Source organism: Pan troglodytes, chromosome X, assembly GCF_028858775.2.
Source record: "Pan troglodytes isolate AG18354 chromosome X, NHGRI_mPanTro3-v2.0_pri, whole genome shotgun sequence".
NCBI lineage: Eukaryota > Metazoa > Chordata > Mammalia > Primates > Hominidae > Pan > Pan troglodytes.
This window is the reverse complement of record NC_072421.2, coordinates 49567447-49591375: the sequence shown is the minus strand read 5'-3', so window position 1 is coordinate 49591375 and position 23929 is coordinate 49567447. Positions and strand designations below refer to the sequence as shown.

The window sequence follows — 23929 nt, the reverse complement described above, 5'->3', positions numbered from 1 at the left end:
ACACAGGTGTATGTATGCCTAAATACTAGTTTTGTTTGGTTTTGAGCCATATATGAAAAGCATATATCATCTCCTCTTTTGTATCTGGCTTCTTTCACGTAACATTGTGTCTTTGTGTACCTTAGTTCACTCCATCTCATAGCTGTGTAGTATTCCATGATGTCAATACAGCATAATTTACTTATGCATTTCCTGATGATGTATAATTGGGTTGTTTCCAGTATTTTGCTATTACAAATAGTTTTACTATATAAACATTCCTGTGTCTCTCCCAAGTTTACATGTATGGGAAACAATGCTCACCACAGAGAGTTTATAGTGGCAAAAAAGCAAATCGAACACTACCTAAACATCCAATAGGAGTATAATAATAAATGATGGCATATCATGCAAATCACATCAGGTGAGTCGTTATTTGGATAAATTATCCAAGTGTTAACCTGGTGGCTGTTGTGATGATGACACATGGCTGTAATGACTGCATGTGGGTCGCAGTAACTCACATGAGCTCACTGTGAGCTCTTGGAGCATCTTGGGGCTCCCCGTGGGCAGAGATGAGGACCAACAGGAAGGAATAGTGGCACAGTGGCTGGCCACCCCAGAACACTACAGAGACAACCTCACCTGGTCCCCAGCCCACGGTTCTGCTCACAGACTCAGAACTTCCCCCACCTGACTGTCCTGAGCACTTTGAGGAAGGCAGCCCCGGCCATGCCTGAGGTGGCCGCATCCGTCCTTCCCCACCAACCCTGACCTGCTCCTCCTCCTCTTGAGCCAAATCTACTTTCTCAACACCTCGGCTCCCCTCCATTCACGAGCATCCCCTGCACGTTGGGGGTGTAATGATGCCCATTGCACAGGTGAGGAGACTGAGCCCCATAGAGGGCAGCAGCTGGGCCTGCAGCTGCACAGCAGGTCAGTGTGCCTCACCCCACAGCTGTGCATCCCTCAAGCCATACAGAGATTGTCTCCTGCCTCCTCTTTCGAGGGATCCTCCCGGCCCGTGTCTCCCCCAGACCACCAGGCCTGGAGCTTCTAGACCCGGCGTTCAGGCCCTGGGAGAAGACTGGGTGGAGGCAGAGCTGGCAGCTGGCCAGGATCTGGCTGGGGGGTTGGTGGCCTTTTCCTGAGCCCCAGGCTCTGTTGGGGCTGTCTCCAGTGTCTTCAGGATCCAGGCTGGTGCCCTCAGCCAACCTGGCCAACCTGGCCAATCTATAGCCTGACCTGCCCTGGGCACAGGCCTCAGAGCCAGTGCATCTTGTGGAAAAATCCTATAATGGACCCTTTAAGTGAGATAAAGAGGATTAAAAATATGAGAACCTCTCTTTAGTGATGGAAATGAGTTCCTGGTAGAAGGAAAAAGAGGAAGAGGAGGAGGAGGAGGAGAGTCATCTGTAGAAGACCCCGAACAACAGTAAAAGCCAGGCCCTCGGCTGCCCCCACCTGTCCACATGCAGAGAGGGAGGCTCCAAGGGACACCCAGCCTGGAGCTCATGCACCCTGAGGCCTGTGACCCTACAAGCAGTTAACGTTTAAGACTGTTCCTGTCTTCTCTGAGGCTTTCCCTGTCTTGGAGATAAGATGCCCCCTGCTGGCAAAGGCAGGTATCGCTGTAGGGTGGCCGTCCATGGCTGCGCTGTTCCTGGAGACACCAAGACCTCACCGTGGGACCAGAGGCTTTAGTCAGGCTTCCCTGACTGAAAGGAAAAAGTCACTTTGACTTAGCAGGAAGCTCAGGTTTGGACTTGGTCTCATCCTGGACAAAAAACACTGAAGAGGGGAAGCAGAGGGGTTGTAGGATGCGGGTGGGTGATAGCAGGGCTGAAGGCTGAGGACAGAGAGAGAAGGGGCCACTGTGAGACTAAGATGCTGGCCCTAGTCACAAGGAGGAGGGAGAGGCGGACCAGGAAGGCCTCGGCAAAGGGCTGAGCTCAGGGCTGATAAGAACATGGAAGGCCCTCACCTGTAAATGGGTGATAAAAATAGAGTTTATCTAGTAACTGGCCACTAAAATTTTAAAAAAGAAAAGTAGGGCCAGGCGTGGTGGCTCATACCTGTAATCCTAGCACTTTGGGAGGCTGAGGCGGGTGGATCACCTGAGGTCAGGAGTTCGAGACCAGCCTGGCCAACATGGTGAAACCCTGTCTCTACTAAAAACACAAAAACTAGTCGGGCATGGTGGCGCATGCCTGTAATCCTAGCTACTCAGAAGGCTGAGGCAGGAGAATCTCTTGAACCCAGGGGACAGAGGTTACAGTGAGCTGAGAATGCGCCACTTCACTCCAGCCTGGGAGAAAGAGCGAGACTCCGTCAAGAAAGAAAGGAGAGAGACAGACAGAGAGAGAGAGAGAGAGAGAGCGAGAGAAAAGTAGGCTGGATGTGCTCATGCCTGTAATCCCAAAACTTTGGGAGGCTGAGGCAGGTGGATTGCTTGAGCTGAGGAGCTCGAGACCAGCCTGGGCAACATGGCAAAACCCTGTCTCTAGTAAAAATATAAAAATTAGCTGGGCATGGTGGCATGTGCCTGTAGTCCCAGCTACTCGGGAGGCTGAGGTCGGAGGATCACTTGAACCCAGGAGGTTGAGGCTGCAGTGAGCCGTGATTGTGCCACTGCACTCCAGCTTGGGTGACAGAACAAGATTGCATCTCAATTTTAAAAGACAGATGTACAAACTTATCAATGTAATTCACCACATTAACAGATTAATGGGAGAGGGCAGGGTGGGGGCATAACAGTGATTGCAAGAGCTCCAGCCAGGGGGAATGACAACGGGCGTGTACTCAGTCTTGCCCTGTGCCTGGCACTGCTCAGTGACTGAAGAGTCATCTCACCTCTTCCTCACTTAACCCTGTGAGGAGGAAAAGTTATTACCCTGATGACAGACGAGCAAAGGGAGGCACAGAGGGCTGAAGCCACTTGCCCACTGTGTGACCCTGGGCAATTTAGTCCCAAACTGTGTCACTCCAGCCCCTGCTCCTGTCCACCCTCCTACCCTGCCTTGACTATAAGACCTGTCTAATGTGGGCTCAGGAGGAGGGCAGTACAACGTTTTCCCCAAAGCCTGCACCTACCCTGCTTGATGGGCATTAGCCCCCTTTATGAATGGTGAACTGAGGCTGGTCTAGGATGGGTGACTTGCCCAAGGTCACACCACCAGGGCTCGGGGTTCCAGGCTTTTATGAGGCCCACCAGGCCCCAAAGCCCATGTGTCCTGGGCTATTGTGGGTGTGAATGAGGCCTGAGGGGAGATGGACCCCAACATCTGAGGACAATATGGGCAGGTCCTGTCCATCCCAAGAGGCCCCACTCTATGGCTGGTGTCAGGGGCACACGATAGAGGATTCCCCACTAGTCGATCTCCACAAACAGAAGGCAAGACCTGGAGCCCAGGGATTGTTCTGCAGGAAGGAGGCCGCCTACACTGTGGTTCACACCAGGAGGCTGGAGTCTCTGCAAGCCTGTGTGCAGGAGTCTCGGACACTCATGCTACTCCCACTTCCCACTGCACTCTGCTTCACTTGTGAGGTCTTTGCATAAGAGTGTATAAAACCTAAATGTATGGGGGGGGGGGTTGTTTTGTTTTTTTGAGACAAGAGTCTCGCTCTGTTGCCCAGACTAGAGTGCAGTGGTGCGATCTCGGCCCACTGCAACCTCCACCTCCTGGGTTCTAGTGATTCTCCCGCCTCAGCCTCCCAAGTAGCTGGGATTACAGGCGCCCACCACCACGCCCGGCTAATTTTTATACTTTTAGTACAGACGGGGTTTCCCCACATTGGCCAGGCTGGTCTCGAACTCCTGACCTCAAGTGATATGCCTGCCTCAGCCTCCCAAAGTGCTGGGATTATAGGTGTGAGCCACCGCGCCCAGCCCATAAGTCTGTTTTAATGATGATGAATAAATTGCACATCCATGAACAGCCTCCCAGGTCAAGCAGTGAACCATTATTGACATCCCAGAAGTCCTCTGGGCCCCTTCTCAGCCACATCCCTCCCTCTGCCAGAGGTGAACACTATCCTGACTCTGGTAATCAGCCCCTCGCTTTTCTTTACAATGTCACCACTTAGGTGGTAATTCATGAGTTTTGCCTGCTTGTGAACTTTGCATAAATGGATCAGTGTGGAAGCTTTTGTTTGGCTTTTTGTGATTCATCTGTATGCTTTTGTGCAGTTATGGATCTTCCATTCTCATTATACAATATTCCATTCTGCGAATATACCACAATTTATTTAGATGCTTATTGGCATCTAAGGTTTGAGCCCTTCATCAGTTATATGTGATTCCATTATCTCCTCCCAATTTTTCACTTGTGTTTTCACTCCTTTTTGTTTGTTTTGCTTTTATTCATAGCAACCTACTACATAAGGTTTTCACTCTCTTTATGGTGTCTTTTGATCAATGGACATTCCTAATTTTAAGGTCACTGAATGTTTCATAATTTTCATTTATGGTTGTTTCTGTGTCATGATGAAGAAAAACTTTGCTACCATGAGTATATGAAGGTGTTTTGCCTTGTTTTTTGTTTCGTTTTGTTTTTGAGATGGAGTCTCGATCTGTGGCCCAGGCTGGAGTGCAGTGGTGCCATCTCGGCTCACTGCAACCTCTGCCCCCCGAGTTCAAACGATTGTCCCGCCTCAGCCTCCCAAACAGCTGGGACTACAGGTGGATGCCCAGCTAATTTTTGTATTTTTAGTAGAGACGGGGTTTCACCATGTTGGCCAGGCTGGTGGTCTCAAACTCCTGATCCGCCCATCTAGACCTCCCAAAGTGCTGGGATTACAAGAGTGAGCCACAGCACCCGGCCCTGCCTCATTGTATTCTTAAAGCGCTTTGGTTTTGCCCTTCGCATTTAGGCTTTAAACCCACTTAGAATTATTTTTATTTGTGTTGTAAAGTAGGGATCCAAGTTCATATTTTTCAATGCGGGTAACCAATTGTTCTATTTATTCAAAATCCAATCATTTCCCCACTGGTCTAACACACTTCCTTGGTCACCAGTTCTGTGTCTACACGAGTGTGTCTACACTGTTTCTGAGATCACTGTTTTTTTATTGGTCGATTTGTCTACTCTTGCAAAAATATCGTGCCATCTGAATATACCATTACAATAAGTATCAGTGTCCTGGCTAGTCTTGGCACTTCTACATAAATTTAAGAATTAATGTGTCATGATCTACACACAGGCAAAACTCTATTGGAATTGTGGTTGGATTTGCATTGAACCTACAAAGCAGTTTCAAGAGAACTGACAGCTTTGCACAGTGGCCAGTGAGGAAGAAGGGAAATGAGGAGAGTGTGGTATCTTGGAAACCAAGTGAAGAAAGGGTTGCAAGGTAGAGATGATCAACTATGTCAAATGCTGCCAATATCCCAAGTAAGATGACATCTGAGACTTAACCATGGCTATAACAATGTGAATATCTTCAGCAGTTTTGCTGAAATGGTTGGGCAAAAAAGATCTGATTGGGGCTATTTCAGAAAGGCATCATAGAAGAACTGAAGAAAGCTCGTATAAATATTTCTTCCAATAGGTTTTGCTGTAAAGGGAAGTAAATAAATATGTGGTGTTTTATTTTGTTGAGCAGTTTTTTATTTGCATGCAATAAATATATATCTTTCTTTCAAAGCTTCTGGGCTTCCTGTTTTTAGTAGAAATGTGATGTCTGTGGACAGCAACTGTGCTACCAAGTACTGCAGTACATTAACTCCTCTTTCCTTTCTGAGGCCTTCCTTATCTTGGGGACTAAGGGGTCTCCCTGCTGGTGTCAAAGGCTGTTTTTTCAGTAACCTCAAAACCTTGTGGCTGATTCACAACTGATGTCCCCACATCCACAGGAGACCACAGCTACCACTGCAACCATGTGACTGACACCAAACCCTCATGTGGCTGCCACTCTTCCTCCCTGGCTCCCACCACCACCATCCAAATACACACCTGTAGGGTCCCACAGGCAGAATGTGGAAAAGACAAACAACCATATGGATTAGGACCACGAGACGAGGAGACACAGATCTTCAAGGACAGACATGTTGAAGCAGCAGCAGGCGACCACGTCCCACCCCCAACTCCCCACTGTGATCCTCCCACAGAAAGTGACCACCCTGCACACTCATGCCCAAACAGGAGAACACTACACCACAAGACACTGTTTCTCATAGAGCTCTATTGTGGCATATAATAATAGGTACTCTATATAAATTAAATTAAAAATAAAGCTCCAGCAGGTTGCACAGGTTGGCTGTTAATAAATATATCTCTGGGTAATTGTGCCCCAAGACCAGCTCACGACCACTCTCCCTCATCCAGAGAATTATACAAAAATAAATACAGGCTCGGGGGGTAGGCGGAGGACATGCCCAGTTCCACTCTAAAAGTTCCCCTCACTCACACCATCTACCCGTTCCCTCATCTCCACTGGTGTCACCACAGGGAGCCCTGTGTTGACTGGAGAGCTTGGGGATGAGAAGGCCTCTCTTTCAGCTGAGCATTCTCAGAAGCAAAGGACCCAGGTCCCCTCACTGCACAGGCCATGTATCCCATCTTAAGCCTCTGCTGATCCCACAAGCAGAGCCTATGAGAACCAAGCCAGAGAGAGGCACAGCGCAAGCACCAGGAGGGACACACCGCTGTTCAGAGCCACAGGGACCACCACTAGCCCGGCCAGGACCCCCAGAGTCTGGGTCAAGGGCCCCCGGAGCTGAGGAGGCAGTGCACACACACATTCTGCAGGGACTGCTAGGGTGGGAGACTTCTTTGGGGGTTCAAGGCTTGGGCCTGCATCCTTTTCATCCTGGGAGCTCACATGAGGCCTGGCTACACTAGAGAGACAGACTTCGGCCCCCAAGGGACTGAGGAGGGTGGGATTTTGCCCCTGCAGAAGGACGGGAGAGGCTGGCTCCTTGCCAGATATGGGATCCAAGCTGCCTGCCCACTCACTGGTGACCTCTATCTGGGCTTCTGTCCCGGCCTCCCCCAGGGACTCAGTCACCCCAGCTATCACCCTATTCATGTGCAAAGAGCTGGTGTCCTTGCCCATCCCTTTCTCAGGATCCCCAATGAACTGACCCTCTGTACCCAGAACCACAGGGCCGTCACATCCTGAGCCCTCTGCCCATGGGAGCCACACATCTCCCATAGTGGCTACCACAGAACGGGCCCCGGAGAGGATTTCTGGAGGCGATTCCTTGGGGCTGTCCCCTTCTGGGCTGGAGGGTGTGACAGAGAGCCCCTCTTCACCCTCCCCTTCATCATCAGGGTCTTCGGTGTCCTTGATGAGCTCCACGCCACGCCCCAGCCGGGCATAGTGCAGCGTGATCTCCTCAGCCAGGGCGCTGTTCAGGGCCCGCTCAGGGCCAGGCCACTTCAAGATCAGGTCGCGGTCCGTCAGTATGCCCAGGGGATGGCTGGGGGACATCCCTCCATCTGTGGAGCCCTCCCCACCACCCCCTGCCCCACCCGCAGCCACAGCAGCCCGTAGGCGGCTCAGGTGAGACAGGTAGAGCTGCTCCAGCTCCTGGTCGATGGTGTCCTCACCGAGCAGCTCCTCCGACCCACTCACAGCCTCCAGCCCCCCTCCATTCTCACTCGATACTCCCCATGTGGCCTCTGCCTGCTGCTGACTGGGCTCCAGGAAAGGCCCGGTGGCCCCCTCGCTCGCATCGGGCCCTGAGGCCTGGTCTCTGGGGGAGCCACCCAGGCCACAGAGAGGGGAGGAGGGGGGAATCCTGATGGCCGGTGCCTGGAGGACCTCTGTAAAAGCCACAGGTGGACTGCTTCTGGGGACGTCACCTTCTTCTGCGGGGTTGCCAGTCATCGGAACGTCAGAAACCTGGAGCCATGGCCGGGGCAAGGGGGCAGAGAAAAAGCAAGGGAATGAAGCAGAGGAGGGGATGGAACAAGCAGAGACAGTAAGAAGTGTGACAGCCCACAGCCAGCCCCACAGGGGTTTCTATATAAAAATGCCTTAAAGCGCCCTCTGTCACTGTCTAGACTCCAAAGACTGTCATCTATGGTAAAATAACACAATTGGATGCAGTAAAACAGGGCTTCTTGCAGATTATAAAGCTGAGGAATTCGGTGGGTGTGAATATTTGGTGAATGATCATCACTAAATACTGCTGGCTTACCTTCAAAACAGAGCCAGTTAAAATAACTAAAAGTGTTAAGTAGCCAGGCACAGTGGCTCTCACCTGTAATCCAAGCACTTTAGGAAGCCAAGGCGGGCGGATCACATGAAACTAGGAGTTCGAGACCAGCCTGGCCAACATGGTGAAACCCCGTCTCTACCAAAAATACAAAAATTAGCTGGGCGTGGTGTTGTGCGCCTGTAATCTCAAAAGGCTGAGGCAGGAGAATCACTTGAACCCAGAGGGCAGAGATTGCAGTGAGCCGAGACTGTGCCACTGCACTGCAGCCTGGGCGACAGAGACTTTGTCTCAAAAAAAAAAATAAATAAAGAGTGTAAGTGGATTGTTTGTAACACAAAGGATAAATGCTTGAGGACATGCATACCTCATTCTCCATGATGTGATTATTACACAATGCATGCCTATATCAAAACATCTCCATAAATATATACACTTACTATGTCCCCTCAAAAATTAAAAATTAAAAAAATTAAAAAAAAAATAAAATGCAAAAAAATCCCAAAACATAGCCAGGATGTCCATATGAACCCATGATGTATCATCTTCTCTTTAAAAAACAATTATTTCCTAGCTCCATCTTTTGAAAGGGCCTAGAAACAATGACCAATCTAGTAGCAGCAAGCATGCCGAGCCCCCAAATCTTGGCCTTTGAATGCCACTCTCCACTGAAAGGAATCAGTGCTCCTTAAAGAAATAGCTGTTTCTGGCCAGGCTCAGTGGCTCACGCCTGTAATCCCAGCACTTTGGGAGGCCAAGGCAGGTGGATCACCAGGCAGGTCAGGAGTTCAAGACCAGCCTGGCCAACATGGTGAAACCCCGTCTCTGCAAAAATACAAAAATCAGCCGGGTGTGGTGGCATGTGCCTGTAATCCCAGCTACTCAAGAGGCTGAGACAGGAGAATTGCTTGAACCCAGAAGGCAGAGGTTGCAGTGAACCGAGATTGTGCCACTGCACTCCAGCCTGGGCGACAGAGAAAGACTCTGACTCAAAAAAAAAAAAAAAAAAAGAAAAAGAAAAAAGAAAGAAAGAGAGAGAGAGAGGAAAGAAAGGAAAGAAAAATAAAGTAAAAGAAAAGAAAGAAAGAGAGAGACAAAGGAAAGGAAAGAAAGAAAGGAAAGGAAAGAAAAGAAAGAAAAAGAAAAAGAAAATAAAGAAAAGAAAAGCAAGAAAGAAATGGCTGTTTCCAGGCTTGGGGCAGGGAGAGTACAGGATGAACCTAGCACATATTGTCATGGAAGATGTGAGAAAGGCTCACAGAATGATGAGGGCATGTCAAAAGGACAGAGGAGCCCATCTCAATAAGCTCCTACTAGCCAGGGATAGTTCAATTTAAGCATCAAAAAAAGCAAACAAATAAGTGCAATGGATTGAAACTCATTCAAATATGTTTAGAATTCATGAGTTCATAATGACACAAAACCAAAAATCCTTTTATTGGTCACCTTTGTAGTAGTACTTCTCTGAAAACTGGTAAATAAAATGGAAAAAATTAAATATTTACACTGCTTTTTCTGCACAAACTATATCTCAAAGTAGCCAAATAGCTGGTGTGGGACAGTTTTTCTTTAGAGAAGAATTCTAGCTAATAAAGGAAGTGGGAATAATAGAATTAAATAGAGTTAATTCTAGTTAATTTAATAATAAAAGATTAAATACATTCGTTTAATACAATTTGATAAATTAAATTAAATAAATTTAATAAGATTACATTAATTAATAGAATTAATAAATTAATAAAAATGGAGTAAGAAATGTATTTCCACCTGGATGTAATCAGCCAGACCCAGACTGGAAAATTCTACAGGACAAGCAAAGTTTCTTCAACCAACAAATTGCAAAGAAACAAAGTGGGGGAGATTTTAAAAATCTAAAGAGACACATCAATCAAATGCAACATGTCAACCTTGTTTGGATCCTAAACACTTATGAGAGAAGGAAACTTGAACACTGACCAAATACTTGATGATACTGAGGAATTACCATTTATTTTCTAAGGTGTGATGATAGTATTGTGGGGTTAAGAATTCTTAATTTTCTGGCCAGACGTGATGGCTCACACCTGTAATCCCAGCACTTTGGGAGGCCAAGGCAACGGATCCCGTCTCTACTAAAAATACAAAAATTAGCTGGATGTACTTGCTTGAACCCAGGAGGCAGAGGTTGCAGTAAGCCGAGATCACACCACTGCACTCCAGCCTAGGTGACAGAGTGAGACTCTGTCTCAAAAAAAAAAAACAAAAAAGAGTTCTTAATTTTCTGAGATACAAACAGAAGTATTTATGGATGGGATGATGTCTGGATGTCTTCCAAAATAATTCTAGAGGGAATGGGAGGGAGGAGACGGGGTACAGATAAAATAAGAATGGGCATGTGTTGATATTTACTGAAGCTGGGGGATGGTGTACGTAGGTTCATTATACTATTTTACTTTTGTATGTTTGAAACTTTTTGTAATTAAAAAGTTCACACACACACACACACACACACACACACCCTCCAAAATGTCTCTACCTCCCCTACCTACCATCACGCTCGCCTGGACCACTGCAGTGGCCTCCCCTTCACGAGTCGCCTGTTTCCACCCTTGCTCTGACGTCTATTTTCCAAGCAGCAGCCAGAGGGAGACTGTTAAATCCTAAATCAGATCACATCCCTCCTCCATCCACAATGCTCTTGCGGCTCCCCCTCACTCGGAGTAAAAGCCAAAGTCTTCACCATGGCCTGTGAGGCGCCACCCAATCTGTCCTCAGCCACCTCTCTACCCTCACCCCGCACCACTCTCCCCCTCCCTCGTTCTGCCCCTGCTGCGCTGGCTTCTACACTGTCCCTCACACACGTTAGTCATGGCCTCACCTCAGGAACTTCACACTCGCCTGGGATGTTCTTCCCTTAGTTATCCACATGGCTCACTCTCTCACCTTCCTCAGATCTTCGCTCAGATCTCACTAATCACTAAAGCCTTCCCAGGCCACCTAATCTAAAGTTGCAACCGACCCCCACCCACAACACACACACACACACACACACACACACAGTCTCTCACCCACTCCCTATTCCTTTCTATTTTTCCTTATCACTCATCACCTAAAGTACCATATATTCTATTACTTTATCATGTCTCACCCTACTAACACATAAGCCCCCTCAAAGAGCGTTTTTGCATGTTTGTAACAGTGCTTAGCACAGAACAAGCACTCCATAAATTTTTGCTAAATTAACAAATGACATTTCTACAAGCCCAGGTGAGTAACTGCATTCTCCCCCTCCCCCATCAGGTTCTGAGTTTTGTGCCCTCCCTCCAACCCAGGGAGGACACAGAGCTAGTGGGCCCCACCACCCAGCCCAGCAATAGTCACACTGTGAGCCTCCTATTGGGCTGTCTACTCCAAGGCTGCAAGGACCCACTTACCTGAAGTGTCATCTGGGGCCATGGACGGAGAGGGGTGGGGGCTACCAGTGGACCCACTGACTCCTGGACATCAGGATGCTCTGCTAGAGGGAAGAGAAAGGCAGCATTGGGCAAGACAGGCATACAAGTAGGTATGGTTTTGTTAAGAAAATCTGCCATCCTAGCCAACTGGCAGTTTTGCCTCTGAAGCTTTCTGTGACAATCTAAAGCAGAGGGTACCCCTTCATTTTTTTTTTTTGAGATAGGGTCTCGATGTGTCACCAAGGCTGGGGTGCAGTGGCACAATCATGACTCACTGCAGCATCAACCTCCCGGGCTCAAATGATCCTCCCAGCTCAGCCTCCCAAGTAGCAGGGACTACGGATGCATGCCAGCATGCCCGTCTTTTTTTTTTTTTTTAAGAGATGAGGTCTCACTATGTTGCCCAGGCTCATCTCGAACTCCTGGCCTCAAGCAATCCTCCTGCCTCAGCCTCCCAAAGTGCTGTGATTACAGGCATGAGCCACTGAGCCCAGCCTTTTTCATTTTTATAGAAAGAAAAACAGTAGGAAGAAAGACATGGTAAATACAAGCTAAAACTTCCGAAGCTTGCCAATTGCTTACCCATGGCAGAGGTGTTATCATCCATGTTCTTCGTCTTCAGTTCCTCCTCGGCAGGCCTGCAGGGCAGAGGAGAGAGTACATGGATCTAATAATACCCTGAGAGGTCACTTCTGCCACCCACTGGCACCTTCTGAGCCTCTGTGCTAGCCCACCTTCACCTGACAGCTGCTGTTTTCTCTTCTGCTGCCTTTGTTTATCCCCTCATCCTAAAAGTCCTACAGCCTCATTATAGAAAATTCACAAAATACAGGAAAGTCTAAAGAAGCAAGAAAAACAATCACACATCAGCCAGAGACAACTACTGTTACCATTCTGGAAAATTTCCTTCCAGATATTCTACGAAATCATTTAGATTCTACAGACATAATTTCACAGCTAGCTTTGTCCATTTAACAGTAAGAAACATCATTATACACTTTTGCAAACATTTCAAATGGCTGCTTAATACTCATATCATACCATTCCCTTCCTACTGAGCAGCTAAGTTCTTTCATTTAGAGGTTGCAAAGCAAACCAGCAAACAGCATTGGGCATAGTTTTATCGACACTTGTATCATTTCTTTAGGATACATTCCTGGCTATGGAAAGAGAAAAGATAGAAGAACCCATCTTTTTGGCTGGGCGTGGTGGCTTACACCTGTAATTCCAGCACTTTGGGAGGCCGAGGCAGGGAGACCACTTGAGGTTAGGAGTTCAAGACCGGCCTGGGCAACATGATGAAACCCTGTCTCTACTAAAAATACAAAAAATTAGCTGGGCATGGCAGTGCACGCCCATAGTCCCAACTACTTGGGAGGCCGAGGCAGGAGAATCATTTGAACCTGGGAGGCGGAGGTTGCAGTGAGCCAAGATCGCGCCATTGCACTCCAGCCTAGGGGACAAGAGTGAAACTCAGTCTCAAAAAAAAAAAAAAAAAAAAAAAAAGGGCCAGATGCGGTGGCTCACATCTGTAATCCCAACACTTTGGGAGGCCGAGGCAGGTGGATCACCTGAGGTCAGGAATTCAAGACCAGCCTGGCCAACATGGTGAAACTCCGTCTCTACTAAAAATATAAAAATTAGCTGGGCGTGGTGGTGGGCGCCTGTAATCCCAACTACCTGGGAGGCTGAGGCAGGAAAATCGCTTGAACCCAAGAGGCAGAGATTGCAGTGAGCCGAAATCACACCACTGCACTCCAGCCTGGGCGACAGAATGAGAGATTATCTCACAAAAACAAAACAAAACAAAACAAAACAAAACAAAAACACCTTTTCTAAGAAATGGCAGGTAGACAAGACTGTGAGGCAGAGGAAGGAATGCAAATGGAGACTGGGAGGGAGGTCACAGAGGCCTGGGTCCCTATGCTAACCCTCTTGTCCCCATATCAGCCTGGCAGGTCGCTTCACCTCCTCACTCATAAAACAGAGCCCCGGGGAGTCAGGATGTGCACTAAGCACAGGGCAGTCAAGAGGAATGAGGATGGACAGCCAGAAATCAGGGCCTGACACACAGCTGGGATTGAATCAACTGTAGATATTTATGGGTCTTGCTCCTCCTTCACCAGGCCAGTCAGATCCCTGAGTGGCATAAGCTGAGTGCATTTCAGGTGGGTCCTCCCAGGGGTGGCATCTCATCATGGAGAAGTCACTGTTCTTATTCTGAAAATGAGTATCAAGTGTCTACAGATTAAGGTAAATGAGGGAAGCATTGACTAAAACCTGAGAGGAGCTGGGGCGAATGCCCACACCTTTTTCTTCCTAAGAGGCAATGTGACATTCTTGATACTTCTGACAATGGTTGAAAAAAAATTTTTTTTTGAGATGGAGTCTCGTTCTGTCGCCAGGCTGGAGTGCAATGGCATGATCTCGGCTCACTGCAACCTCTGCCTCCCAGGTTCAAGTGATTCTCCTGCCTCAGCCTCTCAAGTATCAGGGATTACAGGTACCCACCATCACAGCCAGCTAATTTTTGTATTTTTAATAGAGACGGGGTTTTGCCATGTTGGCCAGGCTGGTCTCGAACTCCTGACCTCAGGTGATCCACCCTCCTCGGCCTCCCAATGTGCTGGGGTTACAGGAATGAGCCACCGTGCCCGGCCTGGTTGAAACTTTTTGAAAACCCATAACCAATTACCTTCACAGAAACAGAGTATCACCATCTGACCCATACATAGTACCTACTATGGCATTACACACTGTTCTAAGTGCTTCACATTTTTTTAAAGAAGTTTTTGGGGTTTTTTGGTTTTTGTTTTTGTTTTTTTTGTATTTTGTTTTTAGAGATGGGGTCTTGCTATGTTGACCAGGCTGGTCGTGAACTCCTGGACTCAAGCGATCCTCCCATCTCAGCCTCCCGAAGTCCTAGTACTACAGGCATGAGCCACGGTGCCTGGGCAACATGTGTTAATTCAATCCTCACAATCACCCTATGAGACAGGTACTTGTAATCCTCTGAAGCAGGCAGTACTATTGTCTCCATTTTACAGAGGATAAAACAGAGGCTGAGTAAATGGCTCAAGGTCATACACTTCACATCACAACCCAGGCCTTTTGGCTCTTACCCAGTCAGCTGCTGCTTCTTGGATGAGGGAGACTGGGGTCTTACCCAACCCATCTCCATCCTTTCTAGAAGTAGATAGAGGGAGGCATCAATACTAGACAAGATCCCTCCCTCCTCCTTCATGCAGGCTTTTCTTTGGACCTGCCTTTGCCCACATATTCATTCCCCATTTCCCTACCTCCATGGGCCTGGGACATGTGTGGCTAGGAGGCCACTAGACACAGAATGGCTGCAAGAACTGCTTTCTATAAACACCCTCGGGGAGAACGTTTGAACCATATATATGGATCTAGAGTCTAGAAGGGACCGTCTGTCTTTCTCTACTGTCTAGGACTCACAAATCCCACCAGAGGTACTTGAATCAGAATACTACAGGGCCTAGGGTGGGTGACTCTGGGAGCCCAGCTGCCACCTCCCACACATCACAGATGAGAAAGAGAGACTCAGAGCAAACCAGCTTGGTCCCACACCAATCCCCTCCGTGGTCCTAAAATCCAGGTCTTTGGACTTTTGTCTCAACACAATTTCTGCCAGGCTGCACTAACTTACTTCTTTTTGTTACCATAGTCCTTCATGACAGAAAACATCCTCCTCCTAGGATCTTCTAAACCAAGCCTCTTCAAGAAGGCCCACAGACAGACAGAAAGCCAGCCCTCCCACCTGTGCGCAGTAGCAGGCAAGCCTTCTCCTCCATCTGGCCTAGTCCGGACATATATTACAAACAGGCTTCTAAAAGCCACTGCAGAGTCATAGATGTGAGAGAGAAAAAGGAGAACACTCAGGAATCAGCTAGCCAGCAGGTAAAGGACTCCACAATTCAGTTGGAGGAAGGAGAAAGAAAAACAAATACACAATCAATCCTTCAGCCCCCAGAGCACCCTTTCCATGGCTGAGGAGGGCGAGAACATCCAAAAAGCAGGTCACGCCATTGAGCCAATCCCAAGATCCACAACATCGACAGAAGCAAACAAGTCATTCTCCAAAGTCAGATATGAAAGCAGAAAGCACAAGCATGTATTGTTCACCTCCTCCACCATGGGCCCCTCTCATTGACACACCAAGGCATTTGAAAACCTTCACATCTATCCTTCAAAACAACACCCTTCCTTTTTACAAATGCAAAAACTAAAACTCAAGGAACTGCATCTCTACACTCACTGACTACACAACCACGCTGGTAACAAACACCCCAGGAGGGCTCCACTTTGAAGAGAGTTTGAAATTGTGGGCTTAAAAAGAAACAAGTTATCTTTGAACCGTCTTTCACAGTAAAAACTCAAGGGCAGCTATGACTTCAATCAACATGAGGATAGTAAGAGAAATCAAGTACAAATGTATACTGACTCACTGATCGGTAACAGAGAAGAGAGGTTCTTAGAAAAATGGGGAGGGAGAAGATTAAGAACAAAACTGTACCTGCAGTATGCCTGCTCGTTTTCAAGAAGGAAACCTGTTCTTTTGGCACCAGCCCCACAAGTACCACGTGGCATCCCCTCAAGGGCAGTGAGCCATAGGGGCCAGGGCACACAGATCTGGAAAATCTTGGACATGCATCATTTGGGTGCTAGTGAGCACTAGTCAAGCTGGTGTCGACTAAAAGGGGCCATCTCAGGCCTGCACGCCAGTCTCCTGGGCGTGCAAATTCCTCCGGCCATCAGGAAACACAATGGCTGCCAAGCTGATAGGCCCCGAGGAGACCAGAGGGTGAGGATTTGGAAAGAGGTGGTGTTGGCCCCGGCCTAGGCCAGCCAAGAAAGCCAAGAAAGGTGATTCGCCAGTCACAGAGTAAGCGAGCGGGTGAGGGCTGACAAGCCCTGTGGAGAAAAGCAAAGCAGACTTTCAGAGCAGTCACAGACTGCCATTGCCACCACCACCCGAGTCCTCTGGAGCACCCTCAGCATTCATGTTTTCAAAGAATTTTGCCAGCCCAAAGTGGGTCAGGCACTGAAACCCAAAGGGAAACTCAGCAGACCCCGGCTCCCATGTAGTCAACCTGAAGATAACGCTGACTTTCCGGGGGTATGAGTGGCTTCAGAAACCTGCCCCACGATACTCAGAATTGCAGTTACCCTGAGCCATCTGCTTTCTGAAAAGAACAGGATTTGAAGGTGGCTGTGAAAGCCACCAAGTTATGTGGGGCACTGCTTTGCCTTCCCCAACAAGTGTGTCAGCCTCAACTCTGGGACTTGCGGGTGATCCAGTGGGGTAGAGGGAGAGCAGTTTCTCGTGCCATGAGCTTCTTCAACAGCCATGACTTCATTCTTTGGCCACGACCCATAGTAAGAAATCCATTCTACATCATAACCCAGCACACCCACACGTGTAAACAGACATATAAATAACTGAAAAATGGTTGTTCTTCGAGTGAAACAATACTTACCTTTACTGCATGTGGTGATACACTGGCATTTCTTATGCTATTTCCTTTTTCTTTTTAATGCTTGTTGAAACCCAGTAAATTGATTTCACAACTCAATAAAGGGTTAGGATATGCAATTTTGAACAATTCCAACTCTGCCACCTATCAGCTGTGTGACCTGGGGCAAGTTACTTAACCTCTCTGTGCCTCAGTTACCTCATCTCTAAGGAGGGGATAATAATACCTACATCAGTGAGTTGTTCAGCAGATCAAAGAAATATTTGAAAAGTACCTATAAAGCACTTAACAGTAACCCCCTCCAAATTTCCATTGAGGGAAACTGAAGCTCTGAAAGGAAAGCAACTTGCCCAGTGTTGCCCTGCTGGTAAAATGCATCACCCAGCCTGGTACAGTAGCTAAGAGCTGGAGCACTAGAGCAGGACCACACAGGCTCAGATCCCAGCTCTGCCACTTTCTTAGCACGTGGCCTCAGGCCCGTGTCCTTAACCATAATGCCCTACCAAGTTTTCTGTGGCATAAAAGAGGATCACGTTCACATTAATTCCTCACTCTACAGACAACTAAGATGCCCCCTGACTTGTCCCGTTCAACTCCGGTTATTCTGGTTTCCCCTGAGGCTGCCAACTCGTATAGCAGGTTGGATCCCCATCCCTTCAGTTATAGGTGCACTGAAAGACAGTGGGCCTTCCTGTGCATCAGCCCCAGTGACGGACCCTGGAGACACCATGGTGAGCAAACCCAACTAGGAAGCTTACAATTCAGTATGGAGGAAGACATTAAAAAAATACTCAAACTCATTATTTCAACAAACATTTATTGAGCACCTGCTAAGTGCCAGGCACTGTGGCAGGCCTGCAGGAATACAGTGGTGAATGAAAGCAGACCATGTCCCTACCCCTCACGGAGCTTACAGTCTAGCGGGGCAGAGAGTCATCCAGCAACCCCCTAATAAAGATATAACTACAAACTGCGATCAGTGCCTTTAGAAAAGGAAAGAATGCCCTAGAATAAGGGTCCCTGGCCCAATCTGCAGGGTCAGGCAGGGCTTACTTAAGGATGCTGAAAAGCAAAACGAGCAAGTGGGGAGGTAGGGGAGTGAGAGGCTGCTTGGGAACACTGTGGGAGAGGTGATGAATGCAGTCCCCAACAAGGTGAGTTTGAGGAATTATTTGGGCCATCAGTCAAGTGGAGATGCCGAGTTTGGATACATGAAGCTAAGGGAAGAGCCAGGAGAAAGAGAAGGGCCAGAGAGTTAAGAGGAAAACCAGCAGAGTGTGGTCTCAAGGCAAGGGAAGACAAAGTGTTTTAAGTAGGAGTGGTCAACCACTTCAAGAGGAAAACTAAAAAACCACCTGCAGAATCTGGCAGATGCCGGGGGCTAACACTTACGGGGGTGAGCAAGTGCAGAAGGCAAGTACAGGCAACTCTGCAGGGGTCGGCAGTGAAGGGGAGGGTGATGAGGTGCTGGCCAGAAGCAGGAGGGAGAGAACGTGGGGTCAGCGGAGACAGAAGGGATGCTGGCACAGGCAAAGGTGAACAGAGGATCAAGCAAGGAGGGCAGCAGAAAACGTGCCAGGAGAGAAAAAAGTGACTGACGATGTCAGATTCTAGAGCAAGTAGCAGAAACTGGGACCCAGAGCACAGGAGGGAGAAGTGGCCTGAGCAAGAAGGGACTCCTCGTCATCTGTAACACAGGGGAGGGAAATCAGCGTGCAGACTTGGGGGCCGCAAGTTATAGCGAGTTCCATTCTTATGGCTTCTGTTTTGTTTTTTGAAGCAGGAGAGAAAGTCTGAAGGCAAAGAACATTTGAAAGAGTCACTTCAGAGGAGAAACGAGTGGATCAAAAAAATATAGTAGAACTGCTAGGCAGGGTGGCCGATGACCCCTCGACTGGTGGCCATGTTCATCTGATCTGCCATGGGACCAAGCTTAGCACGTGCTGGGCTGATGAGTGCTATGAAAAAGCCAGGGGCCCGAGGACACTGGGGTGGACAGGCTCCCCTGGGGAAGTCCTCTTAGAACTGAGGGATCAACACTGGAGGAGACTGCAAGGGGTACGGGATAAATGCTCCTGGTGAAGGAAACAGCAGGGGCAAAGGCCCTGCAGCAGAAAGGAGCGAGGCCCTTTGGAGTAACAGAAAGACCATGGTGACAGGAGCTCAGAAAGACCACTGGTGTTAAGACTATAAGCCAGTGGAGGCCAGATTGGGGAATGGGATGGGAGGGTGCTTGAAGACCATGGTGAGGCTCTCTTGGTCTTCACTTTTAAGAGGAATAGGACACTTCCAAAGGGTAGTGTCAAGTGCCAAGGAAGATCAGGAGGGCTTTTCCCCACACCAGCCCTAGGACTTTGGACTCTGGGAGCCTCAGTTTGCTTATCCAGGAAAGAGAAATTTAAAACCCTCTACTTCACAGGGAATGTTGTCGGAATTAAACCAGACCTTGCATGAAAATATAGTACTCAGTGAAGTGCCTGGCGAAGAGCAGGGGCTCAGCCAGGTCTCATACAACAAATCCTCTGTACTCCATCCCACAAGCCCTGTGACATCTTAGGACCACTCTGCATCTCTTTCCCTGCTGGAACCTACCACTGTGCCCAGCACACAGTAGGCAGTCAATAAATGCTTGTCGATGAATCATCTCTAAGCTTTAGAGTTACCAAATGCCTGGTCCAGCAACCCAGGGAAAGCAGCCATTTGGGTTTCTGAACTCTATCCTGATGGCTACCACGGACTTCTCCCATGCCCTCACCTGATGTGGCTGTGCTCAGTGCACAGAGAGCCTACAGCCAACATTTCCTCAACAGGAAGCCCTCTATGATAGGGCTCCCACAGGTAAGGGATATACCCTGAGATCCTCCGCCATTTCCCAAGAGGGCTAGGTCACAAACGGTGGCTAGTCTTCAACAGTGCTGCAAGTCACTGGCAGCACACAGGTTCTAAAACAATAATATGTTGAAATGTACTCACCAAAAAAGCCACCGACCTACAAAGAAACCCTTATCGCTGATCTTGCAATGAGCACCAACCTCCCCTTTGCAAGAGCTGAGATCGAAAGATAAAGAAGCTATCAAAAAGCCATCTGCCCACTTAAAATAATATCACAAGTCATGTTAGGAACCACAGACCTGGGGCCAGATACCAAAACAATTGTCTGAACAGGCTGCTTCAATTTCTCCTTAAAACCACCCATGTATGTTAAAAGAAAAACACCCTCTCCACCCACCTTGGCCCTGCAAGGTTTTGATTTCTCTGTTCTCTGCCTTTCACACTCTTTAAAATGACCAACTCCTTTACCCAAACTGTCGCATCTTACAGACAGGGTTCCCATGACAGCCGGCGGGGATGACAGCTTGGGAAAGTGATAGAAATGAAGGTGGCTCTGGGGTACTGGACCTGCTCAGTATCTTCATCTGGGTGGTGGTTACACAAGTGCATACATATGTACAAATCCACTGGGCTATACACGGAATATCAGTACACTTTATGTAGGTATACCTCGATAAAGCAAAAAAAAAAAAAAAAAAGGTAAAAGGAAAGCACAACATGCTGTGAACACCAAGAGTGAAATCCAGAATTTGCCCTAAATCATGCCAGGCTTTCTAGAGGACCAGTTTAAAAAAAAAAAAAAATAGAAAAAAATAAATGTCCCTAGCATTTCTTCCCTGGCCCTGTCACTCACTAGCTGAGAGGCTTTGAGCAAGCTGGCTCATCTCTCTGAGCTACCTGTCTCCCCTCTACTAAATGGGGATAATCATAGCACCTACACAACACAGCATGCACAGCAGGCCTCACGGAGAGAATGGATCTGATGTTCATAGCACAGAAATCAGTAAATGCTGGCCAGTTATCTTTTGCAGTTACCACCATGCTTCAGTTACCTTGCCCATGTTTGCTGCATTCAATCCAACCATGCAAAGTGACTGTCATTTCCCTTAGCAGAGAAGGAAACGGAGGCAAGGCCACACAGCTGATGGGCGGAGCCGAATTTAGGAGAGGAATCCAGGAAACTGTAGGTGTGGCTCCCTAAATACTGACACTAGCTAACACCTGTATGATACTACTTTGAGCCAGACTTGGTTCTGAGCACCTTTACTCTTATCCCGTAAAGTAGATGCTATAATTCTGTTTTACAGGTGAGGGTCCTGAGGCATGGTGTAGTTAAATGCATTGGCCAAGGTCACAAGGCCAGTAAGTGGCAGCGCCAGGATTTGAACCCAGGCAATCTATGCCAGAATCCACACTCTTAATGCTGTAAGAAAAACCATGCTGCCTGCCCCCTTTAAATGAAGTCTCAGATTATGGTGGGGCTCACAGGTGGGTGAGTGGGTACCTGCCTGCCTGCTCAGTTACCCAGGCACATCTGCCCACCAGCCCGGAGCTAGACCTTTCTGAACCACTCACAGCCTAAGGCCTTACCAGAACCAGCAGAACCCACAAATGTCTTACTGCAGCCAGGGGCTTCTGACCAAGCGTATACATACAAGGTCCAAAAAGCATTTTCCCATTTTCATTCCCAGTCCTCCCAGGAACAGGGAAATGTATACATTTTAGGGAGAATCTAGTGATCCTGGGCCAGACTTAGGTGACCGCAAAAAGAATCAGGCCTAGCTGCTGCCCTTAAAGAACTCATAGCTTGATAGAGGAAACCTAGGGAAATCTTCTGGGGCCCCCTGGGGTATAACTGATTATTTCTCCCTGTCCCTGAATGATCACAGGTGGTGTGGCAAAAAAACAAAGGACAAAAACTTCAAGTCCAGTACCCATCTGGTTCTGTCTCTCTGCTAGAGCCACTGCTTTCTTGTGAGAGCATGGGCTCAGCCCCTCGCCTCCACAGGACTCAAAAGTAGATTACAGCGTAACAGTAGAGTGCACAGGCTTCAAGGTCAGGCATGGGTGAACTGGAAGAGCCAGGTGCCATCACTGCCTCAACCAGTTTCTCCACCTCTGGAATCCTGGTTTCCTGCTCTGTCAGAAAGAGAATCTGCTCTACCCCCCACTGGCAAAGCCCTTGGTCCACACTATGTCATTGCAGTTCTCTCCACTCCAGCACACTGCTGATCATTCACACCAAGCTCATTTCCACCCCAGGACCTTTGCACTTGCTGTTTCCTCTACCTAGAACACCCTTGTTCCATATATGCACATAACTGTTCTTCATCATTCAGGACTTAGTTTAAATGAAACCTCCTCAGAAAAGTCCTCCCTGTTCCTTTTCCTACAAACTCTCCCCCACCTCCCCACCGTATCTGCATAACTCTTCTTTATCATCATTCGGGACTCACCTCCTCAAAGGCCCTCCCTTTAACAGCATGTCTGACACAGTCATTCCCTCCCAATCTATCCCCTTACTCCCTTCAGCAGCTAACTTTGTCCCTATTTATCCTATCTGCTTGCTCGCTTGTTTTTTCAAACTGTCTCCCATAGGAGCCTGTATGAATCCTTGAGGGTAGGGTAGATGTCTGTCTTGTTCAGGGCTTTACAGTGGAACTCAATAAATGGAGGAATAAAACCCCAGTTAAAACAGTGCCTAGCACATGTTTGACCTCCATCACTCTTTGACTGACTGACTCAATGCACCCTCCTCCCTGTCCTGGAGAGCAGGCCTGAGGGGTTCCTGGGCCGGAATGCTTGTCCTCCATCCCAGACACAGCCCTGCGTTGGCGGAGGTGGCGCTGGCTGACATTACCTGCGCCTCACCGGCTTCATGCAGCTCTTCAGCTGCCTGGCCTCAGCCTCCACGGGACCCTGGCACTCGGGCTGTGGCTCCAGCTGCGGCAGCTGCTGCTGCTGGGGCAGCCCTTCGGCATCAGTGGGTGTGGGAGCGGGTGCGATCCGGAGCAGGACCGTGTAGTTGCGGCCGTGGTTGTTGGCCCAGAAAGTGCCCTCGGGGGTCTCATAGCGCACCACGAAGTCGATGCGCGCCCCATCGCCCGCGCCCTCAGCAAAGGGCAGCTGGAAGGCAAAGCGGTCGGTGCGGCCGCAGTCGTCGGGCGAGGAGGCGGATGCCTGGCCGGGGCCCAGGCCGAGCCCCGGATCCAGGATGGGATCTCCTGCTCCTGTTCCTCCCGCTCCTGCCCACGGCGGGCTGCGCGGGACGTAGCGCGCTGGGTGGTCGCAGAAGGAAGCCCAGCCGTCGTGTGAGGCCCGCACGTGCACCGCCTTCTCGAAGGAGCGGTTCAGCACGCGTACCAACCCGCGCAGCACCGGCGGGCGGCCCCCAGGCACCCACACCCCGGCACCCCCGGGGACCGCTCCGGGAGGCGGCAGCAGCGCCTCCAGCTCCACCATGACGCGCCCCAAGCGCTCCAGACGGCCCGGCGCGGGCGGCAGCGAAAATGTGGGGACCAGGTAAAACCCCCCGCCAGCGGGGACGGGGCACAGCGGTGAGGGCTCGGGGTAAGCCTCCTCTTCCTCCTCCCCTTCATCCCCATCCTCGCCATCGTCGTCCTCGTCGGCCCCGCCGCCGCCGCCATCTTGCCCGGCCGCCGCCGCCATCTTGCCCGCCCCGGGCCCGCCCCACGGCCGGTAGCGGCGCAACTGCGCCAGCGGCAGCCCCAAGGCCTCGTCGGCGAACAGCACCCTCCGCGGGGCCACCGCCGCCTCGACCGAGGTGCGGGGCTCACCCGCGGCCGGCGAGGGGGGCGCGGAATGCCGCAGCGGGGGCTCCACAGGGGCCGTACGCGCCATATCGGCGGCGGCGGCGGCACCGACGGCACCGGCGGCGGGACCGGCGGGGGCAGGGCCTGAAGGGGCGGGCAGCCAATGGGAAGGCCAGCGCGGAGGGGTACGGCTCACGGGGGCGTAGGCAGTGAGATGAAGACAAGTATTGCAGAGGACCAATGGGCAGC

At 49.4% G+C, this 23929-nt stretch overlaps 1 protein-coding gene across 2 annotated transcripts; it reads right to left on the bottom strand.

Annotated features, from left to right (window-relative positions):
* Positions 1 to 6142: 6142 nt before the first annotated feature.
* Positions 6143 to 23846, bottom strand: PPP1R3F (protein phosphatase 1 regulatory subunit 3F). Of its 2 annotated transcripts, none has more exons than XM_016943633.3 (4): positions 22768 to 23846; positions 12160 to 12215; positions 11557 to 11639; positions 6143 to 7827 (listed from the first exon to the last, which is right to left on the bottom strand). In XM_016943633.3, the coding sequence occupies exons 1-4, from the start codon at positions 23766 to 23768 to the stop codon at positions 6571 to 6573; spliced, it is 2397 nt and encodes a 798-aa protein (XP_016799122.1). In that variant the 5' UTR covers positions 23769 to 23846; the 3' UTR covers positions 6143 to 6570. The 2 variants fall into 2 exon arrangements, with proteins under 2 accessions (XP_016799122.1, XP_016799123.1); XM_016943634.4 differs by having other exon boundaries at positions 11557 to 11636; positions 22768 to 23819.
* Positions 23847 to 23929: the final 83 nt, after the last annotated feature.